The 14484-nt window shown below is 45.6% G+C and overlaps 3 protein-coding genes across 5 annotated transcripts; 1 reads left to right on the forward strand and 2 right to left on the reverse strand.

Moving 5' to 3' along the window:
* The first annotated feature begins 6196 nt into the window (after positions 1-6196).
* On the forward strand, positions 6197-9459 carry LOC101777051. Of its 3 annotated transcripts, XR_215300.3 has the most exons (7): positions 6197-6451; positions 6869-6944; positions 7301-7479; positions 7606-7660; positions 7751-7799; positions 8316-8366; positions 9071-9423. XR_215300.3 is itself a non-coding variant. In XM_004970521.3 (6 exons), the coding sequence occupies exons 1-5, from the start codon at positions 6305-6307 to the stop codon at positions 7765-7767; spliced, it is 474 nt and encodes a 157-aa protein (XP_004970578.1). In that variant the 5' UTR covers positions 6197-6304; the 3' UTR covers positions 7768-7799; positions 9071-9459. The 3 variants fall into 3 exon arrangements, 1 of the variants encoding a protein (XP_004970578.1); XR_002677719.1 differs by having other exon boundaries at positions 7751-8366; positions 9071-9436; XM_004970521.3 differs by lacking the exon at positions 8316-8366 and having other exon boundaries at positions 9071-9459.
* Positions 9415-10245, reverse strand: LOC101776632. Its single transcript, XM_004970519.3, has 2 exons — positions 9813-10245; positions 9415-9691 (listed from the first exon to the last, which is right to left on the reverse strand). The coding sequence occupies exons 1-2, from the start codon at positions 10150-10152 to the stop codon at positions 9675-9677; spliced, it is 357 nt and encodes a 118-aa protein (XP_004970576.1). The 5' UTR covers positions 10153-10245; the 3' UTR covers positions 9415-9674.
* Positions 10246-10897: 652 nt separating this feature from the next.
* On the reverse strand, positions 10898-14175 carry LOC101778026 (rop guanine nucleotide exchange factor 7). The gene is made up of 7 exons (XM_004970522.3): positions 13962-14175; positions 13732-13848; positions 13494-13648; positions 12560-12634; positions 12181-12471; positions 11711-12070; positions 10898-11617 (listed from the first exon to the last, which is right to left on the reverse strand). The coding sequence occupies exons 1-7, from the start codon at positions 14173-14175 to the stop codon at positions 11195-11197; spliced, it is 1635 nt and encodes a 544-aa protein (XP_004970579.1). The 3' UTR covers positions 10898-11194.
* Positions 14176-14484: the final 309 nt, after the last annotated feature.

Raw genomic sequence — 14484 nt, forward strand, 5'->3', positions numbered from 1 at the left:
GACAAGGAGATGATAGTCATTGTGAAGTCCGAGGCAACCGGCCGATCAGACCGATATAATCTTGGCACAGTAGCGATAATGGTGCAACAAAATAAATCATGACAAATATATCAGCTGTGAAGCCGATTCCAGTACCTTGATGAATGTGAGTGATTCATCGGCCATCCAGCCGATTTAATATAATTTACAATAAATATCGGCCAGACGGCCGATAGAAAACAGGATGCTGTTGAGTTGTTGCCCCGCCATAGCTAGAGCCACAAGCCGATGAGATCTAAACTAACGTCACCACCAATATCTCTAGGTGAAACCACAGCGATGCGCCCGGTAGTTGCAGTCTAGAAATATTTAGCAGGACATTAATCTGAACCCCGCTAGCCGATGATCCAATCACAACGGAACTTACTCCCAACAACACTCGAAGGATGGCCAAGATCAAGATGCAACAGGCTATTAAAAATAGATCTATCGTCTATTCCGACAGAATTAATAATAATTAATATGTCGTAAACGGCAAGACGATAGAACAGATAAATATCAGCCGATGCAAGCTTAATCAAGGCGGGATAACTGGTGAATACCGTAGATCGAGACAGAAGCGATGCGCCGTAAGTCAAAGATCCAAGATACTCGATAACTGGTAGATGAAACTAGACGAAACCACAGCGATGCGCCGGGTGGTTAAAGCCTAGAACACCTGGTGACGGAACTTGCAGCTCGCCGGAGATCGAGGTCGATGCAGCCCAGCTTGCTAGAAGGAACTCGTCGAGAAGCTACATTACTCCTACTCCTAATGCAATGGCGTGAAGCCGAAAAGGTAAATAGAAGATAAATGTGTTGTATATTGATCGTTTGATTATTCTTTACAATGGCCACGTCCCTTTATATTTATAGGGCGGACGTTACATAATTGGCAATAACCACACACAAGGCAAGTCACGTACACAATCTTTTCTAATAAAAAACTCTATCTCTAACTAACCCAACTCTATCTCTAAAATATTTTATTCTATGAAACAACCTCCCGTACATGCACAGATCGGCGGCATGCATAATTATTCTAGAAGCCTCCCACACATGGCATGCAAAGTGCATCAGAATCCATGTTGTATATTCTAATCATTTTTATCCATACGTGCTGGCCTTTCCTTTATATCATCCTTGCCTCTCCTTGCCGATCAATCCAATGAAGCCGATTTGGACTCCGTGCCCATGTGCATGCATGCTTGCTTCTTATTGTTGTACGTGACTCCGATTATCTCGTACTCTGAATTTATAGGATTGGTCAAAATCCGGTGTCAATACAGGCCCCCCAGTTTCGGAGTATGAATGCTTCATGTTCCGAAACTAATTATAGAAGTCTGATACTTGTCTTCAGAGCTAATGACGTCTGATTGCAATATCCAAAGCCACGTTGACTCCTCTTCAAATATAAAGAACACCATCGGCATTGCCAGCAGTAGAAACAACAATTTAGTCTGTTGACACCAAAACTTGGTGCAGTAACCAGCAAGCTTTTGTTGTCAACACAGGCCCCCCAGTTTCGAAGTATGAATATTTCATGCTTCGAAATTAATATCCAATATATTTTATAAGCAGCCGATACTATCTTGCTTGAACCAATCAGCCAAATTTTTTTTTTATTGGCCAAGCAATCAATCGGCCGAAGCAATCAGCTGATGCTTTTTGCCAAGCAGTCAATCAGCCGGTGGCTGATGCATTTTTTTTTAATTAGCCGTACAACTTTCAATCGGCTGATGCAATTTCCAATCGGCCGATGCAGTTTTTTTTTTAATCAGCTGATACAGCTTTCAATCGGCCGATCCAATTTTCTAATCGGCCGATGCTTTTTTCAGCCGATACTCTTTGTAGTCAGCGGCCCATACTTTTATATCAGCCGATACTTTTTTCTAGAGCCATCACGTAATCAGCATGTAAATTACTATTTCCGTCGGTTGTCAGGCGAGACTTCTGCATCGGCCATTCCATCGGCTATTCAAGTCAGCCCTTTTTTTTTTTAAGCCGATTCACTCCATGGGCTGTCCTGAGAATACTTTGGCCACTAGTCTACACGTTGATAGTCCAGGCAACGAAGGATTATTTTTTTTTTAAAGCCGATTCACTCCATGGGCTGTCCTGAGAATACTTTGGCCACTAGTCTACACGTTGATAGTCCAGGCAACGAAGGATTATTTTGAGCCTTGAAGAGGTATGTACCTTGCAAAAACTTCATCTTCACTGCCTAATCATTCATCGGCTGAAAAATCTTCCATCTCTCCCATCAGCTGTGGGAGAATATTAAATAGGCAGCCGATGCTTGAGCAGCCGATTCAACTTCCCTTTTTATCTAAATCGGCAGATACACTTTTTCAATTAGCCGATACCCTTTTCTTTTTATATATCCCAATCGCCGATGTATTTAATTAGCCGATGCTTCCCTTATCTCAATCGGCCGATGTATCTTTTGATCCAGTCAGCCGATGCTTTCCTTATTTCAATCGGCCGATGTATATATACATATATTTTAATCAGCCGATACAACTTTTGATCGGCCGATCCAATTTTCAATCGACCGATTTTTTTTATCAATAAGGAGACGCACGAATGGCCGATGCCCCTCTCTTTTTTTTTTCTTCAATCGGCAATACCAATTTTCCATCGGCCGATGCCACTTTTATTTTCTTCCAATTCCAACCGGCTGACGCTAATCGGCCGATGCCTTTCTCTACAATCGGCCGTTGTATATATATATATATTTTTTAACCAATCCGCCGATGCTTCTCTTCAATCGGCCGATGAACTCGATACAGCTGCCGAATATACTCTTTTTATCTGAATAAACATGTGAGTCTTATAACCGTGTCCCACCGAGCGTGCCAAAATGTGTTGACGCAAAATCCTGGCGGTGGTGGACCCTGCATCAGCACATGAGGACCTGGGAGATCTGCTTAACTCCAGTGCAGAATCCAAATCGGCGCGCGTGGTGTGCGCGGGCGTGCCAGTCAGTTTGACCATTCAACTGACAAGGAGATGATAGTCATTATGAAGTTCGAGGCAACCGGCCGATCAGGCCGATATAATCTTGGCACAGTAGCGATAATGGTGCAACAAAATAAATCATGACAAATATATCGGCTGTGAAGCCGATTCCAGTACCTTGATAAATGTGAGTGATTTATCGGCCAGGCAGCCGATTTAATATAATTTACAATAAATATCAGCCAGATGGCCGATAGAAAACAGGATGCTGTTGAGTTGTTGCCCCGCCATAGCTAGAGCCACAAGCCGATGAGATCTAAACTAACGTTACCACCAATATCTCTAGGTGAAACCACAGCGATGCGCCCAGTAGTTGCAGTCTAGAAATATTTAGCAGGATATTAATCTGAACCCCGCTAGCCGATGATCCAATCACAATGGAACTTACTCCCAACAAGACTCGAAGGATGGCCAAGATCAAGATGCAACAGGCTATTAAAAATAGATCTATCGTCTATTCCGACAGAATTAATAACAATTAATATGTCGTAAACGGCAAGACGATAGAACAGATAAATATCAGCCGATGCAAGCTTAATCAAGGCGGGATAACTGGTGAATACCGTAGATCGAGACAGAAGCGATGCGCCGTAAGTCAAAGATCCAAGATACTCGATAATTGGTAGATGAAACTAGACGAAACCACAGCGATGCGCCCGTTGGTTAAAGCCTAGAACAACTGGTGACAGAACTTGCAGCTCGCCAGAGATCGAGGTCGATGCAGCCCAGCTTGCTAGAAGGAACTCGTCGAGAATCTACATTACTCCTACTCCTAGGGCAATGGCGTGAAGCCGAAAGGTAAGGTAAATATGTTGTATTATTGATCGTGTGATGATTCTTTACAATGGCCACATCCCTTTATATTTATAGGGCGGACGTTACATAATTGGCAACAACCACGCACAAGGCAAGTCACGTACACAATCTTTTCTAATAAAAAACTCTATCTCTAACTAACCCAACTCTATCTCTAAAATATTTTATTCTATGAAACAACCTCCCGTACATGCACAGATCGGCGGCATGCATAATTATTCTAGAAGCCTCCCACACATGGCATGCAAAGTGCATCAGAATCCATGTTGTATATTCTAATCATTTTTATCCATACGTGCTGGCCTTTCCTTTATATCATCCTTGCCTCTCCTTGCCGATCAATCCAATGAAGCCGATTTGGACTCCGTGCCGATATGCACGCATGCTAGCTTCTTAATGTTGTACGTGACTCCAATTATCTTGTACTCCGAATTTATAGGTTTGGTCAAAATCCGGTGTCAACACCGTCCAACCATCGCAGATATCCCAAGTTTCCATTGTCTTTTTCCTTGTCCACGTCTACATCTAAATAAGCACTCCTCTCATGGTTGGCGTGCCGTTTCTTCTTCTCTTTTGTTTGCCTCTGCCCACCGAACAGTTGTCGTGGCACTGCCCCCCTTTGCCATGTCCATATCTACCACCGACCAACCGCTTTCTATGCCTAGACGGCATGCCACATTGCTCTCTTCCTTATACTCTTCTACCATTAGGCCACCCAACTAACAGATATACCACTGTGTCTAACCTTTGCCAGCCTCTATTGTCTCTACTCGCCGCTGAAGTGCCATTGAGGTTAGACAAGATACAAAACTTGGAGTAGCACCGATATAGAAGGACATTACCTATGCACGCATACATGATAGATAGGAAAAGTTAAGAACAAATTGACACATTTAATTGGTTAAGCATGAGGAGAGGATAGCTCTAAGATAGGTAAGAGATAAAGAGAATGATACACTTAGAAATTAAACACTTTTAACTGGTATAAGTAGGTCATTAGGTGTAGATTTTTCTCTTTTAATTACCCACCTAGCTGAGCTAACTAGGGTTCTTTCCATAACCTAGCTATGATGCCAGTTCTAGAAGTGGAGAGTGGGATGAGCCAACCTAAATAGCTAGCTCTAGGAAGCACTTCAACCTTAGGTTAACCCTTTTACGTGAAGCGATGACGAAAGTGTAAGCGAGTTGCAGTGTAGATGTGGTCCACTCAGCGTGTAGAGTGGGCATGAGCTGTTTTCCTAGGCTAGGTCGTTACATTGCATCTAACCTTTGTCAGCCTCTATTGTCTCTACTCGCTGCTGAAGTGCCACCGCCTCTTTGATCTTCGTGCCTTTACGTCACCTTGCACTACACACTAGTTTAACTTTAAGAACAAGATACAAAGAGAGAAATGTTTCATTACCAGCATGCAATCTTGATTGCTTCCATATCGAAATGCCTCCGCCTATTTTGATCGCCATGCATTTACGTTACCTAGCACCACACACTAGTTTAACTTCAACAACAAGACCTAATGTTAGGAAAATAATTTATTACACTCATGCATATCTTGATTGCTATGCTACTGCCTCTAACCTTTGTCAGCCTCTATTGTCTCTACTCGCTGCTGAAGTATCACTACATCTAACCTTTATCAGCCTCTATTGTCTCTACTCACCGCTTAAGTGCCACCGCCTCTTCAATCTTCATGCCTTTACGTCACCTTGCACTGCACACTAGTTTAACTTTAAGAACAAGAAACAAAGATGAGAGAAATGTTTCATTACCAGCATGCATCTTGATTGCTGCCATATCGAAACGCCTCCACTTATTTTGATTGCCATGCATTTCCGTTACCTAGCACAACACACTAGTTTAACTTCAACAACAAGATATAATGTTTTTTAGGCAACAACAAGATATAATGTTAGGAAAATAATTTATTACACTCATGCGTTTCTTGATTGCTATGCTACCATATCATTGCCACTAAAGTAACTGTGCATCTGATTCTTTTAAATTTCTCACCGGACACCCTATTATACTTCTCTATACTTCTCTTTGAAGTACAACATGTCCAAACACTTCAAAAATAAATTTTGCATCCCTACCACATATGAACTTATAGCAGGCAGCATCTCTATATATACCATCCCAACTACCCATTAGTTGTTGGAAGATTGGATATGCATGCAGCAGGCATGGAAGCCTGTATTAAATAAAGATTTTCTTATGGGCAAAGTAATGTGTGAGCATATCTACATTTTTACGAGAAACCCCTTATAGATCAACGAAACCACCGACCGAAGTCCCCGCCCCGGGCCTTTAAATGCGGGTCACGCATGGAGGCCGGAGCACAGAACGCCACGAGGCGAGCAGTTGAGTGTTCCCTAGAGTACCCGTCTCTCCGCCGCCGCCTGCAACCGCTTCACGTGCCCTAATCCCTCGCAGCTCCCCTTTCCGACCCCAAATGGAGCCCAAGAAGTCCTCCGCTCAGCACCAGCCTCACGCCATGGAGCCGAAGAAGTCCTCTCCCCGCGGCGCCGGAGCCGCCGCCGCCGCCGCCAACGACGCCGAGTCCCCGTTGAGCAGCTTGTTCTACCCGCCGGCACCAGGGGTACGTTTCTTGATGTCCCTCTCCTGTTCGATGTTTTGCCTCCGTGAGAGGTTCGGCGCTCGACGTGGATTTTTTTTCTCTTTAACTTTACTGTTTACGATGATGCAGATGGGTTTTTCCTCGCGTGCAGGCGCGTTACTAGTTTATACATACCATAATTTTCCCCTTTCCATTTTTGTTAAAGCTCACAAAAGTTTGATGTGTTCTTTTATGTGGATACGACCCCTTTTATGAGGACGTGCTATTATCGTAGTGTTTCTCGGAAACCAATTTTATAGGGTTATTAAGCGTGATGGTGATATGGATACGTAATTTCCCTATAAAAGATGATATATATAGTTGCCAAGCATTTCTTTGTCGTTGGTATACATTAGTAAAATTCGTTCTTCTTGCCTTTTTTTTCCTTTCGTTTTCAAGGCAAATGGGAAAGATCAGGACTTGTACAGCATTCTCTACAAAGGGCAGAGCGGCAGCGCACAACCTGGCATGACAGGTACTAGTGGAACTCAGTCTAGTGTTATTTCTGCTAACCTATATGCTATTAGGAGGAAACTGTTGTGCTAATAAAACCGGGCAGCCTTTGTAGCAAGAGAATAATTCCATTCCCAGACAAATCTTGACAACCATGTAGGCTATAATTACCATTTGTAGAGATGATAGATGTAGGAGTTCAGTGTGTATATGACTACATGGGTTTGTTAACTCAGAAATACTTTTGACCTCTAACTCTTGTCTCCATGACTTTCGACTGTTTAATATCTGTGTTTATCATCTTACATGGTTAATTTGAAAGCACTGAGGCATGTTGGAACTGCAAATGAACTGAAGAAATATTAATTTGATTTCCAGATGGTAAACCCCAATGGACTCCTTCCAAGAGTCGTTCCACATACACCAAGGATAGTAAACATTCACTGCCACATGATTCGGTTGATACATCTTGTTTTGGGTCATCTGTGCATTATGGTGGTCGAGATTATTTCTACGGCAGCTCTACAACCAAGCAAGGGACAGAATCCTCCACTAATGTAAGAAATACTATACCCAGAAATAGAATTATTGTAATTTGTAGTTACTTCACAGTTTTTATATCATTGTGAATTACTCTGCACGCCTGCAAGGCTTTGAATTTAATGTGTGTGTTTCTTTTCCAGTACAAGGCGGACAAGAAGGATCCAGCCGCAGATTCTCATGGCGACTGGTGGCAAGGTATAGCATTATTGTAATATTAAGGCAGATCATGACTATCTGTTCAAGCTTCTGATCATTAACTCTGATTTTCTGTTGTGGGGCTCACAGGCTCATTTTACTACTAGGTGATCTGGGGGCCTCTCCCTTGGAGAACAAGGTAAATGGGGGAAGATCCTGTTACTGTTTGGGCTACCAAGTTTAATGCTATGCTCTGCCTTTACATATGTTATTCACTTTACATTTTTGTACCAGTGAATATCCTTTTCCAATGCCATATTAACATCAGCAGCTGATAGTTCGTACATGTTGACCTGTCCTGTTCATCACGTGTTATCTTAGTTCTTTAGATAGAAAAGGAACATATGCTCTCTCCTTTTTTTCCCCCAAAAGTCAGAACATACAGTTATAGCATGACACAAGTTTCTCGAAGGTTTTCTATGCAAGGAAATCAAGTTTCTATTGACATCTGTAGGGATAAGTGTCCGAACAACTTTTGCCTAAAAAAAGATTTCCAACCAATTCATAGTACATCCTAAATGACTCAGAGTTCAACGCTTAGTCTATTTACATGTCTACCTTTCCTGTTTGCAGTATTAACCTATCAAAAGAAAACTTATTTATTTGTGCACTTTGCGCTTTTATCAAAGCTTGGTAGATAATTATTTTTCTGCAGAACTAGCTGCCAAATTGATGTGCAATGATGTACTTGTGGAGACAGGCTAAGGTCAGTGGGTGGAAAAATGGCTAACTGTCTTGGAGTAAAAGCTTTAGTTAACACCTAGCTTTACATCATTTTCATAGGGATGTATGCCAATACTTAGGTACATCGTTTTCAGTATTATTTTAGGCCAATATTTAGTTACAACGTTTGCAGTATGGTACATTGGCTAGCATTGTGTCATATAAACCCACTTAGAATTAGATTGCAATCAAGGAAAGCACACTTGCCTGTTGAGCACACTGATGTGATGTTTCATTTCTATTGGAGCCTCAGGGAATTCTTAAGACAATAGTGTAAATAAATGATATCTCCAAGTTCCATGTAAGAAAGTAAGAACGATTTTAGTTTTAACTCTATCGAACTACACTACTTGTAGTTCCATTCCATCATTTTGTTCTTTTGGAATACATATTATCTCTAAGAGACTAAGAACTTAATGTTTGTTTAGGAACGATATGTGGTATTTTGAGGATCCTGAAAATCAATTTATTAACCGTTCTTTTGTCAAAGATAGAAATGCTATTTTGTCAACAGTTCTCATATGAGAAGCAATGTTTGATTACAATTTCAAAGATCTGGATGCATGATTCCCTGCCTGTTGTTATGCGGTGTTTTGATGAATATTTATTCATGTACAACATTGTCGCAGCTTGTTATTAATAGTTTTGTCAACTTCTCTCACCAGTCTATTGGATTCTGTATGGCAGGAACTAAAAGGGGGAGACAGTGAAGTTCGATTTCCTTGACTATTGGTAGTGTCATCAGTTACCTGCATCATAGTGGACCCGCTTTCGTCCAATGGTGGTGCCAATATTTAGAAGCGTCACCACACCTGGGCAGATGTAGTGTGTGTCTTTCATAGTCGCTGCTTTAGATGTGCAATGTAATGAAGTAGCACAGTATGAGTTAGGTTGCATAAAAAGGTCCCTGTCCAATCTGCCAATAATATCAAGCAGTTTGGTATCTGACTCCCTAGAGTCAAATGTATGTACAATTGGGTCGTCGCTCCAAAGCAAAATATAAAATAAAATGCTGGAGAAGCGGTGATCACTTCATTGCACACCTTTACCATCTGGAATTTGACTGAAGTTGGAAACTGTTCTTGTCACTACATTTTGCAGTATAAATGGTTTCTGAAAAAAAGTATTTTTTTTATTCCAAAGTTCAGGCATTGTTACAGCCACATTATTCAGGGGATCTGTGAAAAGCTCCACGCGACAGAGATCACAGCATATCTGGACATTCAGAGTTTGGAGCCCGTCAGGTGCCAGCGCCATCACTTTGTTCCTCATCAACGCCTCTCACGGCCTCTCATGGCAGGGTATATGCTGCACGGTGAAAAAGCAGACAGTGAGCAAAGCAGAATAAAGCAGGTGATGTCGATGCAATACGGCGATCTTTCGTTCTAGGGAAAACGTTTGAGGATCCACTGGGGGGAGGGGTGCATACGGCCGCATTTGTAGCCGACGGGGCGGTTGGCGATGGCGCAGCGCTTGGGGATGGTCATGGCGACGGCGGGCTTCACGCCGGCCTTCCGCGCCGTGTCCGACAGCATGACGGCGCAGAGGCACTTGGGGTTACGCCCGATGGCGCGCACCTGCGCGCAGCAGCTCGGCGGCACCCTGGCGCGCGGGTTCTGCGTGGCCGCCGCGCACGGGGCCAGCTTGAGCGCCACCTGGTCCACGGGCACCCGGCCGCACTCCCCGGCGCCGTGCGCCGTCTCCATCCCCGCCAGGCCGGCCACCACGAGCATCGCGACGACGCAGAGGCACCTCGCCTGGAGCTCCATTCCTAGCTGCCTAGAGAGCCTAGTGCACTTCACAGCTCGCGCTCTCCTGCCCCGGCACTGCACTGCACAGAACTGAACTGAGCTGAACTCTGATGAAGCGATGATCTTCTCGGCATCAGGGAGGTGGGTATATATATACAGCCCGGGTGCCTCGAGCGTGAACGGAAGCCATCATTGTTTGCTTGAGGTTTTGCGTGGCTCATGGTGTGAAAGGGGAGAAGTGGGCGCTGCACTAGGCAACTAGCGTCGTCTTTGCACTGCATGCGCCGTGCTCTCTGTTTGAGTAGCATTTACCTACTGCAATCCACTATGGCGAGGCAGGCTTAACGACCATACAAGTCTCTGAACATCTGCCACGTAAATGGCCTGTGATCGAAGATTCGGCTCCTTTGTTGGTTCACTACCATTAGGGGCGTGTCGGTGGCCTGACTTTTGGGATTGGAGAGCAGGCCGGAGTTCTTGAAAACGCGGGAACCGAGTCACACGGCCTTTTGCAGGGTACTCAGGACCCTGAATCACAGGGCTGTAAGAACTTGGAGCGGCAAGAGCTTCAGAGTTAACTGGGGTTGCTACCAATGGCATGCGACTCTTTTCTGCTGAAACCAATGGGATTTGACTCCCAGGCTCAAACTTTGCTTGAAACGCCGCCCAGCCTTTAGTTTGGAATGTTGGATGAGCGTTGATCAAAGGGGCTGCAATCAGAAATGGTTGTATTTCAGGCCAAAGACCATTGTAAGACCAAGAGTTTGTTTTCACATCAACTGTCCCCAATGACATCTTTCTTAATTTCAACAGTACAAACTCAACAAATTTAAATCAGATTGAAGCTCCTCATACAGAGTATGTAACAGCACCCGTCTATGCTATCAGTAGAGTAGATCAGGCTGTCAGCAAACAGCAGTGCACACACCTTATCATCAACAGATCAGAAATGCAGTATGCCAGTAAAAACTCAGACACACACACACACACACACACACACATTGCACTTATACACACATACTACTACTCTTGGCAATCTCATGAGCTATCTGCCTAGATTTTACAGCTCCGTAGTCGTTGAGACATCAATCATCATACCGCTGCTAATTATCATCCCCTTCACTTCTGTACTGACATGATCCGTCAAGGCCTTCTTTGCACCGGTACTCCTGCTATGCTGAGACCGTCTGCCTGGAGTCAGGGACGTCCTCTCTTTCTTTGACGGGCTCGCCAGTTGCGCCGGCGAGAAGCTAGGCGTGGCATATGCCGTCATGAATGGTGTGCCTGAGGCAGGCACTGGGAAGGATGTAACTGCAGCTTGGCTGCAAGCAATCTTGCAGTCTGCATCACCTGTTGCTGAGAACTGTTCGGCGTGTCTGTTCAGCTCATCGATGTTCAGCAGATCGTCGATGCGGGTGACGATGTTTGAAGCCAAACTTTCTAGCACCCTTGAATAACTCTCCAGGATTGATTTGCCCACATCCTGACAGTTGTTGACCAACAGGAGTGGCATCAGTTACTGACTTGACAAATGACAATGGCTAAAATAAAGGGAGAAACAGATAGAGATACAAACCTTGTTGTACTGAATCTTGCTCATGTCCAAGCTTGTCTGTGTCAATCCAGGAAACCTTTGCTTCAAGCATATTAGCAGGCCCTCTGCTCGTTCAGCGAGCAGCTCCCTCTTCTCTGTGTCTACCATCATATCCTTCACCATGCCCCAAGATGATCTAGCACTGCTGCTACGGCCCAAGCCGTTTACTGGTTTTGCAGCAACCTTCCGGCGCCACACATAGACTGACGCCTCGACACGGTTTGCGATTTCCAGGGCCTGGTACTCCGTGGATAGGTCTAGGCAGTCAAGAAGGCACTCAGGGGAGAACTGATCAGACGTTATGTAGCGGTATATGATGTCACCCAAGGTTGCCCTTCCATTCTGAAATCCATGATTACCGCAACATGTTCAGAGTTGAGACCAATACATTATACATGCAGTGGGCATAGCACATGACATATGTTTTGATCAGGGAATAAGGCATGGTATACCTTCGGTAGGGAGTCGAGGTATGATTCAGGGACCTCCATCTCAGCTAAAGAATTGCTGTTGATGGCCATGGCAGCCTTCAAGATTTGATTTGCACAATCACGTTTGTGCTGCAGCTGCTTCCTTGTTTTGTCGTGAAGGCCTCCAGGAGGGACACGAGGCACCGGTAGCCACCATTTCTCATCACGGCGGTGAAAGGCCGCCCTGAAGGAGGCGGAGCCATCGCAATCCGGTGCAGCAATACCTTGCTCAACATACCAGAACTCTGGATCTCTGAAGCTTTCCAGGATTTCCTGTCAGAAGATCCTGCTGTTAGATAACCGATTTTTTCCTCCAATCAACTCATGTCCTAAATTTGTGCTCCAGTTCAGAATAACTCACAAGCAGCATATGATCGAGCTTCCGAAGGGCTGGCAGATTGATGTATAAATCTGACCGTGGTCTACTTGTCATGATCTGAGATACAGCATTAAGAAATTTGTTCAATCAGTTATTGAGTGGCAAAGGCATATGCAATATGCTTGTTGGTACGCCATGATTTTCATGATTGCATCAGAGTTCAGTGTGTGATTCATAAGCAATGAGTACAGGCATTAGATTACAGCTCCCTTAGCAACACTCATTAATAGCTTTCAGTTGGAAATTTACAAGCTGCATAAACAGATACTCATTGATTATTTCTGTCTTACTGTATGAAACTTCTTGTGTCTATTCCAAAAATTAGGCACGCAATTGTACTGATAAGATTAATAACTCGTATTACTAGTTCAGCAATTTCTATGGCTAGTACACCTTTCAGCAATTCAGCTAACCTTTTCTCCCATGGTTTTTTTTCTTTTCGGCATGAAAACGAAATCAAGTAAGTACTTGGTACCAAATCCAAGGGAGCTAAGCGACATGTCCTAGTGGTCCATATGCATCTATAGCCCCATTATAAACAGTTCTAGTGCACTTAACGCTTCTATCAAAACCCAGCTGTTGTACTTGCTCTTGAACAACCACGATATTAGTACCTTCTCCAGAAAATATGAATTCCATTTTCAAACCACCATATCGTCACTCTTGGGTGGGGCGGTGCTCGATTATCAACTTGTGATATAAAGTTCATTCACCGTACAAGCAAGAAATCTGATCAGCCATTTGAATTTCCAACACGTAAATTGAGATTGCACACTCAGTATCAGAACCGTACTCTTAGATGGGGAAAGCGCGTGATAGTCGCTGCAAATTTCAGCTGTACGTGCTACGGCTAGAACAGTAGAATACTAGAATGTGAAGCGAGGAAAATGGAGGATGTCGAAGGCGAGGTATATACCTCGAGCCTGGTTCCGTCGGGGAATGACTGCCACGTGGGGACCAGCTCGACGATGTGGTCGCTGACGCAGAGCAGCCAGTCCATCTCCCGCCGCCACATTGCCTTCTTCTCCGGCGGGAGCGGCTCCAGCCTCCAGAGCTGCCCGAAGATGGTGGCTGCGAACGCAAGAGGCACCCGTTAATTCGGAATTTAGCAAAATCCCCACTCTCAAAGAAAAGCAATGGCGACGATTTCCCACCGCAGAGGTTGGTGATGGCGTTGGAGATGGCGAGCGCCGTGCAGACGCCCTTGCCGCTCCCGGACATGTCCTCGCCGAGCAGCAGCTTGGCGAACCGCTCCTTCATCAGCTCCATCTCTGCCATTCGTCGAAAACACAAGAGCCGGCGCGCGCGCGCGCGTCAGACAAATTGGCCACCGAGAAGGCGAGAATCCGAGGCCGTGAAGGTACGAGTGGCGGCAACGGGTCACCTGACGGCGCTCTGCGCTTGTGCTTGTGCTGCTGCTTGGCCACCTCGGAGTCGGGGGCGCAGCAGCCCGGCGGCTTCCTCGCCGGGGCCGGCACGGGCAGCCACTCGTCGGTGGACGCGGCGTCGGAGCTGGAGCTGCTCCCGTCGACGGAGTCCGTGAACGCCGCCTCGCTTCGCGCCTCCCTCTCCTCCTCCTCCTCCCCCGCGCTCCCCATCCCCCTTGCTCGGAATTGCCGCGGAGCAAGTGTCAAGTACCAACACACGTGCCTGTACGCGCGCGCGCGCCGGTGGCGTCGTCGTGCACCGTGCTGCTGCAGTGCGGTGCACCCCCGCTCCGTTCCTCGGCCGGGCCCCGAGTGCGCGCGACGAGGCGAGCGCGTGGGTGTGCGATTCGAGCAGCGGGAGTGGAGTGGAGCGGAGTGGCTTGTCCGGGCTCCTCTTGGCGTTTCGGTCTCGGGCGCGGCGCGGGGAGAGGAGGGGAGAGCAGGAGGAGACGACGAGGGCGGGGGGGGGGGGGGGGGGGG

This window comes from Setaria italica, chromosome V, assembly GCF_000263155.2.
Source record: "Setaria italica strain Yugu1 chromosome V, Setaria_italica_v2.0, whole genome shotgun sequence".
Lineage (NCBI taxonomy): Eukaryota > Viridiplantae > Streptophyta > Magnoliopsida > Poales > Poaceae > Setaria > Setaria italica.